This window comes from Oryza brachyantha, chromosome 12 (genome assembly GCF_000231095.2).
Source record: "Oryza brachyantha chromosome 12, ObraRS2, whole genome shotgun sequence".
Classification (NCBI taxonomy): Eukaryota; Viridiplantae; Streptophyta; class Magnoliopsida; order Poales; family Poaceae; genus Oryza; species Oryza brachyantha.
Genome location: NC_023174.2, coordinates 13,415,369 through 13,431,874, shown reverse-complemented (window position 1 = coordinate 13,431,874; position 16,506 = coordinate 13,415,369). Strand labels below are relative to the sequence as shown.

At 41.5% G+C, this 16,506-nt stretch overlaps 1 protein-coding gene across 1 annotated transcript; it reads left to right on the top strand.

The window, feature by feature from the left end:
• Positions 1 to 1,300: 1,300 nt before the first annotated feature.
• Positions 1,301 to 7,909, top strand: LOC102701048 (transposon Tf2-11 polyprotein). The gene is given in 10 exon segments (XM_040529873.1): positions 1,301 to 1,366; positions 1,823 to 1,996; positions 3,053 to 3,107; positions 3,243 to 3,455; positions 3,682 to 3,954; positions 4,111 to 4,556; positions 4,623 to 5,426; positions 5,505 to 7,079; positions 7,440 to 7,605; positions 7,608 to 7,909. Coding segments are annotated over 10 exon segments (3,945 nt in total). The 3' UTR covers positions 7,781 to 7,909.
• Positions 7,910 to 16,506: the final 8,597 nt, after the last annotated feature.

Genomic DNA, 16,506 nt, shown 5'->3' with positions numbered 1-16,506 from the left:
TGTACCAAATATTTATTGTAAAATTTTAATATTTTAAGGTGACTAGGTACTATAGACACCATTCGTATAGTTTTATACTAACAAATATGGTTCTCCTAGTACCTCCATAATATGATAACATTATCCTACAAATATACTACTTGCTCAAGCTGCAATTTCGCTATTAGAATACCCATTCATAGAGTAACAACACCGTGCAGAGCTTACTTTCGTATTAATTTGTTACCCACCAATGGCATGGTTTTATATCTTACTCTAGTATTCTCACTTAAATTAAAAGTATGATTACATTGTACATTACTCACGTGATTCTCGATCGGCCTTCAAGAAATTTTTTATCAGCAAAATGAGTATACGTACTATAATATGGGTGCATCTTTTGCAACGTTGTGCAATTTATCTTGACCTTCGCGCGGCTTTCTTTTCTTGGTCTACTAGAACATTCTGGAAGGTCTCTATTAATGCATACTGCAGGGCAAAACAAATCAACATGCAAAGGAGTTTGTAGTATATGCTGAAAGATGCCATAAAAACTTGGCCTTGCTATAGAATACACCACAATTATGTGGCTATTTGTTGTAATGACAATAACATGACCTACCTTGCTTTAGGTTTTCTTAGTGGCACAGATTTGCTTCTCAGTTCCACTATGCATTCTCTTAAAAAGTGAAGTGTGATTTCTTTTACCATTTTGTGATCGACCATTAAAAAGTTGTGAGTACATATATTTTTAACTTAATGAGTGGAATATGAGGGTAACTGTTAACATCATAATTTGGACAATTGCCGCTGGAGATTAAACTATGATTAAAGACCGAATCAAACAGGAAACAGGACAATCGGATAGAAGACCAGGCGGAATACGACTCGGATTCAGCCGATAGAGTTCGGATCGGATGAGAGATAAAGTCCGATTAGGCCTAGAATGTTACAGATAGATTTGGGAATAATCAGAGTCTGTGTAATTTAATTTTATCTATTAGTTAGAGTTAGTTTAGATTTCTCTTTTATCTCTAAGAGAGTTAGAGTCCAATCGGGACTTGTGTGTTAGAGAGAATCTATCTAGGAGTTTGTAATTTCTTTTATCTGTTAGGAGTTGTATGTCGTATCCAACACGGCCTAGATGATGAGGACATCACTTCTTCCGATGCACACAATACACCTTCGATGGATATTCATGGTCCAATCACTAGAGCTCGCGCGTGAAAATTACATTTAGAGGTGAGCTCGTTCCTATGTTCTTCTTTGTATGATTTGGAGAATAGATTGTTATCTAATAATTGTATAATGATTAGGAATCATGGAGAGGATCATGAAGGACGTCCAAGTCAAGGTGGAGGCCCAAACCAATTCGACTTCGATTCCGGTTCGGAGTCCATGACCAGGCTGCACTAAAACGGACGCCCAGGTCGCATATGTGCTCGGATTGGGGTGTTCTTTATATGGATGGAAAGCTAAGAAGATAACATTTCCAATGGATCTGGTCCCACGTCCAAATTCATTCTGAGTCAACGCGAATCGGCCGAACAAGTTGGCGTTCAGAATCTGTCCCGGTACTGCTTCACCGTCTTTCGGCCTTTGGCCCATGTATCGAGTCTAAGTCCATTAGGGACATGTCCAGGGGGGGTCTTGCATGACTCTAGCCTATATATATCAGTAGCCGTCGCCTAGGTTAGGGTTGGGTTTTTCTTAGATTAATCTGTCAAGAACAGTTTCGCCGCTAGATCGGTTTGTAAGACCCCAACTCGTGAGTTTAATCATTCATCTGCAATTTTGGTTGCTTTCTTTCTCGTTCTTTTTGTGTTCTTCGATTCGCAAACAGGGATTAGCCTTCTCGGCGAGGCCATTTGTGTTCCGGCACGGTGGTAACCAGAGGAGACGTGGTGCTGCAATTGCGGGGCTCAAGAAGCCGGATCGACGTGTGTTGCGACTCCGCCCAAATCGATTGTTTATCAGAACCTTTCGGAAGATCGGGAACCCTAGTCCATATCAGTTGGTATCAGAGCTCTAGGTTACCCTAGTTTATATTTTTTGTTTCGCCTTTGTCCTAGAGTCTACAAAAAGCCAAAAAAACAGTCGATAGTCTTTCCTTTACCTAGACCGTGTTTTAGCCTTTGCATAATTCGATTTCAGAGTCCGTAGTGTTGAGTTTGTGTCCTAGTCGAGTTTGTGGTCGCTGGTTTAGTTTCATATTTTTTTGGTTCTAGATCTATCTGTCGTGTTGCGCGAGAGCCTGCCTTAAGAGATCGAGTTTTACTCGGTTTCGGATTGCTAGCCACCTTGTGTTAATAACCCGCTTTCGCAAGCCTGATTAAATAGGTCGCAAGCTGCCTTGTGTTAATCGCCCTGCTTCCGCTAGTCCCCCTTGTTAGCCGCTTGCTAAACCTACTTGCAATTTGTCCGTGAATCGAAGTTACCAAGCCGCGAAACCCTGATTCGCGTCCCCTTCGGTAAAACAGCTCTAACTTTCTCATACGGACTTCAATTTGGACGTTTTATACTTTTTGGACATCTACAGAAAATTATACAACTCTAACCCTGATTCGCATTCGCTTCTCCCTGACTTCATCGTGTTTGGCGAATCTCTCGTTGGGAAATCCAGCTTGGAAAATTGAGTTTTCGCCCTTGGAAGTTTGTACCACAACTTCGCACCTACTTGAGAATTTTCCATAGGCCACGTCTTGCATCAGTTTAGGATATAACTTTACGAGTTTGTTATTTGTGTACCCTTGGTTGAGAGAAAAATATAGAAAAGGAAAAAAAAGAAAAAAAAGGGGTAAAAAAATTGAAAAAAAAAGACAGAAACCGAGAGGCTATTGACTCTTGTGGTGTGCTGAGTACGACTTTCAGAGGTGTTTCCTTGTTGAGAGATTTTTGAGAGAGAGCCTATTTCCTTTGTTTTCACTCTCGCTTGATAGACTAGTTCTAGGAGACGTGTCTCTTCCAGCGACTGCTACTTGCACTTAGGCCATTTATTCAGCTTTACTATCTGTTATTGCATTGTGTACCACTCACATATAGTTGGCCTTCCTAGCTCTACATATCAATACAGGTTCTTGATCCTTGCAATCGCTGCCTACGTTCTTCCTGGTATCCTTGGTTTGCTGGTAAGAACCTTATAAGAGCTTGGTAAGGAGCTCCATATTGCTGAGAGTGGTTGAGAGGCACCACTACACTTGCGTAGCAGATTATTAGGGATAACCTTCACTGTTTGTTCCTATTTTGGGTGTCTGCAATGACAGGTGACGAAGGAAGTACCACTCCCAAGGACTTCGACGAGTGTGTTGGTCAGGAGCAACTACAAGCTGCTATGGACCAATTGCAGACAGAGATGACAGAGAAGGTCACCAAGGCCGTCACCGATGTGCTCATCCAAATGAAACTCGGTGACATCATAGAGAGGGTGGACAGGCGTGTATCCACGCTAACCGACCGGATTGTTGCGTTGGAGACTCGTCAACCAACCAACCAACGAGGATGAAGACGTTGTGTATGACGACCAAGGTAATGTGGATGAAGCAACAACACGACAAGCATGACTTCGGCGTCGTCTTCGTACTAACACCACGGGTATGGGTGGTCATCGACAGCATCATGGTAATAATAATAATCGTGTTCATGTTGATCCTTATTCTAAGGTAAAATTTACAATACCATCTTTTTTGGGCCATTATGATGCAGAAGGATATCTTGATTGGGAGATGACAGTAGAGCAAAAGTTTAGTTCGCATCTTGTGCCTGAGCAACATAGAGTTAGACAAGCCACTAGTGAATTTAAAGATTTTGCTATTATTTGGTGGACTGGTTTAGCTGCAGAGTGTGTTGTACCTAATACATGGGAAGAGCTTAAGGTTGCAATGCGTGATAGATTTGTTCCACCATCCTATCATAGAAATTTGCGTAAGAATTTGATGCGTTTAGACCAAGGTGATAAATCTATGCAAGATTACTATGGTGAGCTTCAAAAGGGTTTAATGTGATGTGGCATAGTACAGACCGAGGATGCTATTTGTCGTTTTTACTCGGGGTTGAGACGTGACATCCAGGACATAGTGGATTATAAGGAATTTAACACTGTCAACCAGTTGTTTCAATTTGCTATGCTTGCAGAAAAGGAATTGCAAGGGCGTGAGCAGCACAGTAAGAGCAGGTCAACTACGTACACCCCGCGCATGGCTCCACCTTTGGGAATGACCAAGGCCATCTCTTCCCGGGAACCCCCACCTGCGAACAAGCAACCAGTTGCATCTGGTGTTTCTACAGCGGCAAAACCACATCTACCACGACCCGCCGATTCAGGTAAAAGTTCCTTGCAGGGACCCACCAAGAGTGCCTCATCTGTCGCTTCGACGGGACGCACTACAAAAATTCAGTGCCACCGCTGCCAAGGGTTTGGCCATGTGCAAAAGGATTTCCCTAGTCAACGGGCTTATGTGGCTACAGAAGATGGTTACGTCAGTACTTCTAACATTGAAGACGAAGTGGAAGACGAGGTTAAGGTTGAGGATGATGCGGTGTATGGTCATGAGGACACGACGGCATACAGAACCATCATTGTACAACGGGTGCTCAACACTTAGGTACAACAACCTGAGAGGTTGCAACGCCACAATTTATTCTAGATTTTCTTTGTCATCAACAATTGTCGTGCACGTGTGATCATTGATGGAGGAAGCTGCAACAATTTGGTGAGTTCTGATTTGGTCAAGAAGCTTGGCTTGACCACACACGCACATCCACATCCTTACTACATTCAGTGGTTAAATGATTCCGGAAGAGCTAAGGTAACACAGGTTTGTCGAGTCTCATTTTCCATTGGTTCGTATGTTGATTCCGTTGATTGTGATGTGGTTCCTATGCAAGCTTGCTCCCTTTTGTTGGGTCGACCTTGGGAACATGATAATGATGCTACACACCATGGTAGAAGTAATAAATATTCTTCTGTGCATAATGGAAAGAAAATTACCTTGCTCCCTTTGACCCCTGCTGAAATTGTAGAAGCTGATAAAGAACACGCTGCTAGTTTGAAAAATGAGGAATCTGAAAATCACCAAGTTGCTAAGTCTATTTTCCCACCTAAAAAGGATAAGTCTTCACCTAGTTTTAAGACTGAGGGAATTAGATTGAAGGGTGGTGTTATGCTTGCAACAAAATGTGATCTTGCTGAAATTTCTGAAAATGATGTATGTTATGCTTTGATTTGCAAACAAACCTTGTTCTCACTTGATGATATTGCTAGTTCTTTGCCTCCTGTGGTCACTAACGTTTTGCAGGAGTATGAGGACATTTTTCCAGCTGAGATACCTCCTGGGTTGCCACCTATGAGAGGGATAGAGCATCAAATTTATTTAATTCCAGGAGCAACCTTGCCAAACCGTGCTGCTTATCGAACCAATCCCGAGCAGACTAAGGAAATTCAACGACAAGTCCAAGATCTTTTGGACCGCGGGTATGTACGTTAAAGTCTTAGCCCTTGTGCAGTTCCTGTGATTTTGGTTCCTAAGAATGATGGATCTTGGCGTATGTGTGTGGATTGTTGAGCCATTAACAATATTACCATTCGGTATCGTCATCCTATCTCTAGGTTAGACGACATGCTTGATGAATTGTGTGGCTCTATAATTTTCACAAAAATTGACTTGCGTAGTGGATACCACCAAATAAGGATGAAACTTGGAGATGAATGGAAAACAGCTTTTAAAACAAAATTTGGATTGTATGAATGGTTAGTAATGCCTTTCGATTTAACTAATGCACCTAGTACTTTCATGCGTTTAATGAATGAGGTTTTGAGGGCTTTTATTAGACGCTTTGTGGTGGTTTATTTTGATGACATACTGATTTTCAGCAAGTCTTTTGATGAACATATGGAGCACCTACGTTCTGTTTTTGATGCTTTGCGAGATGCACGTTTGTTTGCTAACCTTGTGAAGTGCATCTTTTGCACCGATAGAGTTTCTTTTCTGGGCTATGTTGTTACTCCACAGGGAATTGAGGTGGATGGGACAAAAATTGAAGCCATTGAGAGCTGGCCGATGCCACAGACCATCACGTAGGTGAGAAGTTTTCTTGGTCTTGCAAGTTTCTATCGCCGCTTTGTCAAAGATTTCAGCACCATTGCGGCACCATTGCATGAGTTGACGAAGAAAGGTGTGGTGTTCAAGTAGGGAAAAACACAAGAGGAATCCTTCGCTGGTTTGAAGGAAAAGCTTACTCATGCACCATTGTTGCAACTTCCAAATTTTGGTAAGACTTTTGAACTAGAATGTGATGCTAGCGGAGTTGGCATTGGTGGTGTTTTGATGCAAGAAGGTAAACCTGTTGCTTACTTCAGTGAGAAATTGCATGGGCCTGTTCTTAATTATTCTACGTATGATAAAGAATTGTATGCTCTTGTACGTTCTTTAGAGACGTGGCGTCATTACTTGTGGCCAAAGAAATTTGTAATACATTCCGATCATGAATCGCTTAAGTATCTTCGTTCTCAAAGTAATATTAATCGTAGACATGCTAAATGGGTAGAATTTATTGAATCTTTTCCTTATATTATCAAACATAAGAAAGGGAAGGATAATGTGATAGCTGATGCTTTGTCTAGACGATATACTATGTTGTCCCAACTTGATTGTTGGATTTTTGGACTTGAATCGATTAAAGATCACTATGCGTTTGATCCTGATTTTCATGATGTGATGCTGAATTGTAAAGAGGAGTGTACATGGAACAAGTTTGTGATCAATGATGGTTTTGTGTTTAGAGCTAACCGTCTATGCATTCTAGTTGGTTCCGTTCGTCTTTTGTTGTTGTAGGAGGCACATGGAGGAGGATTGATGGGGCACTTTGGTGCTAAGAAGACGGAGGATGTTTTGGCTGCTCATTTCTTTTGGCCAAAGATGAGGAGAGATGTTGAGCGTTTCGTTGGTCCCTGTGCTACATGCCAAAAGGCTAAGTCTCGTTTGAATCCACATGGTTTGTATATGCCACTTCCTGTACCTTCTATTCCTTGGGCGGATATTTCTATGGATTTCGTATTGGGATTGCCTAGGACTAAGAGGGGGAGGGATAGTATTTTTGTTGTAGTGGATCGTTTTTCTAAGATGTCTCATTTTATACCATGTCATAAGAGTGATGATGCTGTTCATATTGCTGACCTCTTTTTCAAAGAGATTGTACGTTTGCATGGCATGCCTTCTACTATTGTTTCAGATCGTGACGCAAAATTTTTGAGTTATTTTTGGCGTACTTTGTGGAACAAGCTGGGTACAAAGTTATTGTTTTCTACTACTTGTCATCCACAAACTGATGGACAGACAGAGGTGGTGAACCATACTTTGGGTACCATGTGGCAGGCTGTACTGAAGAAGAATTTGAAGATATGGGAAGAATGTTTGCGTCATGTGGAGTTTGCATACAGTTGGGCAACACATTCTACTACTAAGGTAAGTCCGTTCCAGGTAGTATATGGTTTCAACCCTCGTGCTCCTATTGATATTCTACCTTTGCCTACTAGTGAGAGAATTCATAGTTCTGCTAAAGATCGTGCTGAATTTATTTTGAAAATGCATGAAACAACTAAGCACAACATTGAAAGGATGACTGAAAAGTATAGAATTGCTGTAGTAAAGGAAAACGAGAAGTAAAACTTGAAGTAGGTGATTTGGTGTGGTTGCACTTGAGAAAGGAGTGTTTTCTAGATTTGAGAAAGTCAAAGTTAATGCCTAGAGCTGATGGTCCTTTCAAAATAATTGAGAAGATTAATGATAATGCATATAAACTTTAGTTGCCCCCCGATTTCGGGGTTAGTCCTACCTTCAATATTTCAGATTTGAAGCCTTAGTTGGGAGAGGACGATGCGTTTGAGTCGAGGACGACTTCAATTCAAGAGGGGGAGGATGATGAGGACATCACTTCTTCCGATGCACACAATACACCTTCGATGGATATTCAAGGTCCAATCACTAGAGCTCGCGTGCGACAATTACATTTAGAGGTGAGCTTGTTCCTATGTTCTTCTTTATATGATTTGGAGAATAGATTGCTACCTAATGATTGTATTATGATTAGGAATCATGGAGAGGATCATGAAGGACGTCCAAGTCAAGGTGGAGGCCCAAACCAATTCTACTACGATTCCGGTTCGAAGTCCACGACCAGGCTGCACTAAAACGGACGTCCAGGTCATATACGTGCTTAGATTGGGGCGTTCTTTATATGGATGGGAAGCTAAGAAGAAAACCTTTCCAATGGATCTGGTCCCATGTCCAAATTCATTCTGAGTCAACGGGGATATGTCAAACAAGTTGGCGTCCAGAATCTGTCCCAGTACTGCGTCACCGTCTTTGGGCCTTTGGCCCATGTATCGAGTCTGAGTCCATTAGGGACACGTCCAGGGGGAGTCTTGCACGACTCTAGCCTATATATATATCAGTAGCCGTTGCCTAGGTTAGGGTTGGTTTTTGCTTAGATTAATCTATCAAGAACAGTTTCGCCACTAGATCGGTTTGTAAGACCCCAACTCATGAGTTTAATTATTCATCTGTAATTTTGGTTGCTTTCTTTCTCGTTCTTGTTTGTGTTCTTCGATTCATAAACAGGGATTAGCCTTCTCGGCAAGGCCATCTGTGTTCCGTCACGGTGGTAACCAGAGGAGACGTGGTGCTGCGATTGCGGGGCTCAAGAAGCCAGATCGACGTGTGTTGCGACTCCGCCCAAATCAATTGTTTATCATAACCTTTCGGAAGATCGGGAACCCTAGTCCACATCACTAGCCTCAACCCGAGGGTATAAATATGTATGCCCCGGGTCATTGTTTGACATCTACACATCAATTAGATCAACTTCTTTCGGCGCATCGCCACCCTCATTCCCGAGGTTTCAACTCCGGCGGAACTTGGCACCTGACGCAGGGCTACATCGCTTCGATCTCCGGCGGAGGGGTAAGTACATCGTTCCGCCGGACCGCGGTAATCGTTCGGCTAGATTAGAACTGTCTCGGTTCGGTCTGATCTTCTAATCTAGTTGTACTATTGCTAATTACCATATCAGTTTCAACTTAGATCACTTTCGTGTTTTGAATTAATCTGGTTGACCACTTTGGGCGATCTATGTAGGTTTGATATTTACTGTTTGACATATTCAATCTAGTACTGTCTCGGTTAGGTCCGATCTAGTAGATTGCGTTTGTCAGATGATTTATATCATATCGATGTATTTTGTTCATTGTTTTATCGGAGTACCAACTGATAAGTTACCAGTCATTGGCTCATTGGCTTGATAGCAATCTAGATCTGTTTAGTATCTATCCTAACATTGCTAGGTTTAATCTTGAACTGTCTTGGTTGGGTCCGATCTTCTATGATTATTCTTAGCAATCTGGGCTAGGTATTTTATAGATCTTGGTTGTTTGTCCGCCGTCTATAACCGATGATTTCTGTTGACTTACATGTTTATCATATTTACATCAATAGAGTAGCCGATTGCTTTACTACATTATTCCTGTACCAATCGGCTTGATTTAGTTAGATCGGCAACTATTTATGTGGCATCGGATTATGAGAATTACATGGAAATCGATCTTAGCCGATCGCAGCACATGATTCATTGCTTATTCTAAGTAATTCGTCAATTTATTTATTAGTCTTATCGATCTTCATGTTTCCTATAATCATATCGTGCTCGACTGCATACTGTCTTGGTTAAGTCCAATCTCTGTACGTCGGGTTCGATCTGGTTGTAGGGGCTCATCCGATCAACTGAGATTAATAAGTAACTTGGTGGATTACGTTGGTCTAATATTTAATTTAACTCAAGTCTAGCTGGTCCAAGCTTTTTACAGCCGATCGTTTATCCTATCGGCTGACAGTTGCAGCATCTACATTTGATCCGCTAGATATTTATTCACCTATTGGCTCGATAGCCGATCAGCATGTTTTACTGCTTATCTTGTCAGTTGCAGGATCAAACTAACTGGCACGCCCGCGCATCATTCCAAGAATTTAGGTCCTGCACTGGAGCTGTCTAAGATTGACTCCCAGGCCTTCGTGTGTGACACGTCAGATCACATTTTTGATGTCAACAGTAACATACATATAACAAAACCGCACCAAAACATTGGTGCCAAGAGAATTTGCGGTAAATTCCCTGTACACCATTGGAAATTCACACACTCTCTTCTATACCTAAAATTTACCCGATCTCTTCTATATCCCTAAAATTTTAACTTGATCCCTCCTATACCCTACTGTTACATTTACTTTTATTTCACGGTTAAGTTTGAGACAAATATCTTTAATGCCCTTAATGATTTTTTGATTTGAATATAAGCTTGAAAAATGATTGAAAATTTTGTTTATGTGCATAGTATGTGCATTTTATATAACTAATGAGACTAAATAATTATTGCAAAAAATTTTAGCATAAATTTCTAAAAATAAAACAATGTACAATTTTTATTTGAAATTTAATAGGACAATATATTCTTTTGTTAGGAGCATTCTTAAAAATATTGTGAGCATTGGTAGTTCTATCTTTGTATAAATGTTCCTTATTTTTATGACTTTTTAATTAAGAAATAAAATAAATACATATTTTTATTTCATTATCTAAAAATAAATTTTGTCATAAATAATATATCACACAATAAACTCATAATTATTAATAGTCTCATGGGATAAATGTTTACATTTTCAATAATATAATCCATAAATTTTTATGTTCATCCAAAGAGTAAAATGGTTAATTTTATAAAATTAGACGGTTAATTAACGGTCAACTGACAGGAGAGGAGAGGCATGGAAAGGATCAAAATCAAATTTTGGGAGTATATAAAGAAGTTAGCAAAATTAAGGGCATAAAGATATTACCTAAAATTTTAGGGATATAGAAGGGATTAACCACGAAATCTGAAAGTAAAGGCATCAGGATGTTTTTGGTTGATTAATAGTATATACACTACTATTAAAAGACAATCACTGATACGTGAGGCCATCAATCAACACACACTTGCTTCTTTTTACTTGTGTAGCTCTACAACTCGTTAATTTTCTAAGCATAGGAATTTTCTTACTATTATTTACATGCAAGTTTTTGTTTAACTTTTTAAACAAAGTATAATCATATGCTACCTTGTTTTAACCAATTAAAAATATATTTATAACAAAACTTAATTTTACTGTTTTCGATAACCTGTTGGAACAAACGGGTATTTAGCTAGCTAGTATGCATATAAGACACAAGTGCACTTCGATTAACATAGTACATTATTTGTGTATTGGCAGTGCTCAGGCCTCCCCGCTGCATCAACTTGAGAACAGCTTATTCCAAACTCAACATTAATTATAGAATCAGCACATGCATATGTTCTAGCGGCAAAGACCATGCATAACACAAAACCCAACACATGATTCACGTACGTACAGTATATACAGACGTTAACTACTCTGTCAACTCGTTAATTTAGCGCACAAACATCGATGAGTTAATAAAAACGATAGCATTAAGGCCATACTCAATAAAAGTTTCATGGAAACGATTATTTAGAGTGACATGTCATCTAAAAAGTTTGAAACTAGGATAAAACACCCCTATCTCAATACATAGTTTCATCTATTATTGTTTCTTAGGTTACATGCAAGACACAAACTGTTTAAGTAATAGTGCATAGAAGGTTTCATCCCCATAAAACTCATTTCATCTCTCTCTTCATTAATATATTGCCACATCATCAAAAATATCTACATAGCACTCTCTTTATTGCCCATGAAAATCCCATTGATGCCTAAGAGCAGGTACAATAGCACGCTATAAGCCGGCAGCTATAAACATATTTTTAAAGAGCTACGAGAAGAGAGAAAAGAGCAGCGAGATACGAATTTATATCAAGCTGTAGCATGAACTCCAAGACGTAATACGTATATGATAGGTGTGACCAAGTATTAATAATGTAATATATGTTTTGTAGATAAATATTATATGAATTTACTATAAGATTTACTGCATATGATTTAGGGCTGGTAGTTGGTGTACTACTAAACTAGCTCTATTAATTTTAAAACAGCCTATTGAACTAGCTCTATGTACTATTGAACTAATTCACATAACTAAAACAGCCTGGCCAAGCCTATTAATTTAACTCTAACCAATGTGGCAGTGTGTTACATGCATGAATGGCAAGTGGTAGTCTCTCTCTTAGGAAAAAAACATATTGGTACTATATATATGGTATAGTATACTATGTAATTAACATGGAATGTCTCTCAGAAAGAAGTAGTATCTTTACTCAAATAATACAGCGAGATGATCCTAATTAGCATTAATTCGTATCCATTTCCCCAACCTCTATTTGGATGAACTCCTGGATTCTCATCTAAACTTAACAAACCTGGTAAGAATCAATTAAACTTCTGACAGAGGGCTATTTTTGAAATCACATGCATGCCAACCTTACACTGTAACGTGCTCCATATTCCGTCAAATACAAATATTTGAGGCAGTAGCTTCACTAATTTGTTGAGTGCTACTTATACAAGGGCCTGGCCAGGTTGCTGATGCACTTCCATGCATTGGGTTTCTGTGCTCTGCTTAATTACCAACCGCAGCTACTGCTGAGAGCAAGAATGGCCGGTGGAGCAGGGTCTGAAGAATGGCCGGAAGTGCAGTACATCAACGGCCATGCCGTGTTCAAGCAGTACCTGACGAGGGTGGTGACCGGCCTCGGCGTCCTCATCTTCACCTGGTCCACCGTCGTCCTCCTCGGCGGCTTCGTCTCCCTCCTCGACAACCGGGACTTCTGGCTCCTCACCTTGATCACCCTCTGCCAGACACAAGAGTTAGTGTCCCTGCCTGCACCTCTTTGTTTAGAGAGCAATTTTACCATCCTTAGTCAGGTACAGGAGGTATCACTATTTTCTATGTAAAATTTGATAGTTTTACTTCTATTTTTCTTTTTTTACCTCGATGTACCGGTACCTCGCGGTACTAAATTGTTTCTGATTATTAGATCCAACAGTGCATATCCTATTTAGCTAGATCCAATGGTGAGAAACGATTTGTTACTTATACAAAAGGAAGAATGGAAGTAAAACTAAAAATTTGATACATTTTCGTACCTTAGGAACAAAGGTACCAAACAGTGAATACCTCATGGTACCTACTAAGGATGAGAAAAATGCTCTTGTTTGGATATATGTTAATTTTGGCTGTTAGTTTACTTACATGCTTCGCTTCTCAATCAATCGATCTGTTTATATTCACTCTCATCTTTTCGTTTTTGCTTATATTTATAAGCTAAAATTTAAATTTTGAGCCAGCCTTAAATTTAGAGTTGATTTTAGAGTTTTTTTTACCAAGTTTATTTTTCAGCTTTCGGTTTTAGATCGCTAAGGCTACCTATATAAAATTTTTATTCATAAGTTATTTTTCGCTTATAAATATACCATTTAATTTTTTATTTAAAAAAGTCAAACAATCGCCCCCCCCCCCCAATTAAACGTTGAAATGTTGTTTGATCCCCGGCCGAACAGCCATTGCATCGAGCGAAGACTTACTTCTACTGATCAAGATTAGCTTACAGTGCATTTTTAATTATTTTCAAGATGAAGTTATGCTCTGACTCCCTCTGTTTCAAAGAGAGATGGAATGGCGAGTGATGAGTGAGAGGAGAATTCCAAAGCCTGGCTCAGATCACTAGGACAAACACATGAAAACCTATAACTGGTGTGGTTCAGGATCACTGCGGACTCACGTTAAAAAGTTGAACAAGCCTAAAATAAATTACAATATGAAATGAAGGGAATACTCTACACCGATCTAAAGGTCTGTGTGATTTATCTCCAAATAATTGTCGTACGTGTGATGTATAGAAATGTCGTTCATGTATTTATAATACTTATGTACGAGAGTTAAATAGAAGTCTGTCTAGTCACGTTATAATTATACTACAATTACATCCCGCTGATTAAAAAAAGCGTATATTCCTAAATCCTAATTGCATCTAATAAATAAAAAAGGCTGACCGTTTTAGGTATGTCAGAATCTTATTGTGCTTGAATTTTTAACTTTTTGTCACTCTTTATCTTTATCTGATGAGTTTTCTTGTGAGACGGGAATAGTAAATTTGTTGTCGGTAAGAGTAAAAAAAGCTAAATTTCCAGAAAAATAAATTCCGGGCAAATTTCCGTATGAAAATATTCGGCAAGTTTAGTTTACGTTCTCTCTGGAGCAAACTGGTGGATCAATCAACTGACGAAATATAACCAAACAGGGCATCCGGCGCCATCACCGGCGGAGTTGTGGAGGGGTTTTCTGGAGTCACCCGCCTTCTCGGCACGGAGTACACCACGGCCAATAAGCCTCCGGCCGAGCCAGCTCCGGCCGCGGCGGGGGCGGCGGCTCCGGCCAAGCACGCAACCAAGGCTCCGATGAAACTTGATCAGCTGGCGAGGCGTGTACGTGCGCGCGCCATGTTCGTGGCGCGTGCTACCTTGATCTTGTTTCGGTTCCTCGTGTTCACCACAATCGTCGTCCCCCTCGTGATCGTCTACACCCTCGGCATGTACATCTCCACCGCCATCTCGCTGTACCGCCTCACACAGCCCGACCTGGGCGTGGGCAGCGCCGCCGCCGGCGATGGCACCGCCGGCGCCAACCTGCAGAAGCCGGCGTTGCGCGTGCTCTACGTTATGGCCCTCGTCCAGGGCGTGCTCTACTTCTACGGCCTGACCTTCACCTCGACGGGGAGGAAGATGGAGAGGAAAGTCGCTGACAGTTACGAGCTCGCCTCTGGGAAAGATTCAGCTGTTCGCTCGTACGCGGAAGCCACCATGGATGGATGCACCAAGGACCTGTCGTTCGCCAAAGGAAGGAACATGGTCACGTACGCCATGGGGCTCGTGGAGTCCGCGTCCACCGACACTGACGATTTCGCCAGCGGCGTGACGATCCTGAACGCGCTCATCCGGCTCCAGGAGCGTGACGATGGCGAGAAGAAGGATGTCGATGAACGCATGCAGCGTCAGCTACGGGCGCAGCAGGCGCTGATGAGGCAGCTGCTCATCGGATCCGCGTCATCTGCACACATTCTTGGGAAGCTCTTCGAGGCGGCGAGCAGGTCTCCGGCTGAGGAGGGAGGAGGAGGGCTGAGGGAGCTCGCCGCGGCCATCGTCGAACACTTCGCCGTCGACATCCGCCTCAGCAAGGTCCCCGGAGGCATCGAGTGCGTGTCCTCCATGCTCGAGCTGTCCACCGTCACTCCCGAGCTGGACCAGCGCAAGCACACCCTGCACCAGAGCCTGCGTATCCTCCGGATGCTCGCCGGCCACAACGACAACTGCAGAGTCATCAGCAACGCCGAGGGCCTCCTCTCCGGGGTCATGGCGCCCGTCAACTCCGATCTGCTCCACCGCGTCGGCCATGAGGCGTGGCGCCCTGTCGTGGAGGAGTCGATGGAGCTGGCGGCGCGGTTCGTCGCCGCTCCGGGAGTGGCCGGCGTCAGGCTCCGCCGTGGGATCTCGAGCAACGAGGAAGCTGTTGCCGCCATGGGGAGTATCCTCGAGTGCAACGAATGCCAACCGCCGCTGCAACACGTCGCCATCAAGATCCTCACCCAGCTAGCCATGGATGCATCTTCGAGCACGAGCGCCGGAAGCAGGGAGAGATTAGCCAGGTCCATGATGCGCGTCTTCTTCGACGACGGCAAGGCCAGCTCCTCCGTCGTCAGAAAACGGCGGGCTGCTCAAGCACTGGCGATGCTCTCCGCCCAAAGCCAAAGCATCGCCGCCATTATCCTGCACGCAAATGGCAACGCCATTGCTGCTCTCAAACACACGATTCTGCACTCTGAGGACAACGAAATCAGAGTAAGCGCAGTGGAAATCCTTACGCACCTACGTGACCACTACACCAACGACGACGAACACCTCGCTGAACTGAAGAAAGCCATCAAGGATTTGATGCCAGAGGTAACTAAATTAATCCTTGTGTCAATATATAACATGCTATTTGAATTCTTAGTTATCTATATAGTGTGTCGAATTGAACTTGTGCATATTTTTTTAGTAATTTTACAGTACTTAAAGAAGGTATCATGAGGTACCAAAATTTTATACTGAAATTTTGGTACGTCTTGATACCTAAGTACCATGAGGTACCAAATTTTACACTAAAAATTTGGTACCTCTTTGTACTTACTTAAGGACTGTAAAGTTGCTCTATTTTTTATTTGAGCACCGATAATGTACATTACACTGCTAGCAATAGTAAAATTTAAATCTAGCTATGTATTTTATAAGTATATTAAACATTTTATTCAAATCTTGGTAAGATATATTTACCTATTCATTTATATTAACATGAGGTATAACATATAAATTTATTCCAATATAATATGCTATAGTTTCAATTTTACCATATAAAATTTTACTGCTCGTAACGTCGGTGTAGTATAATAAATTCTGATCTGATGGTTTCAAAGCAACGTACAGCTTACCATCGTTCGAGAGTATCTTTAAA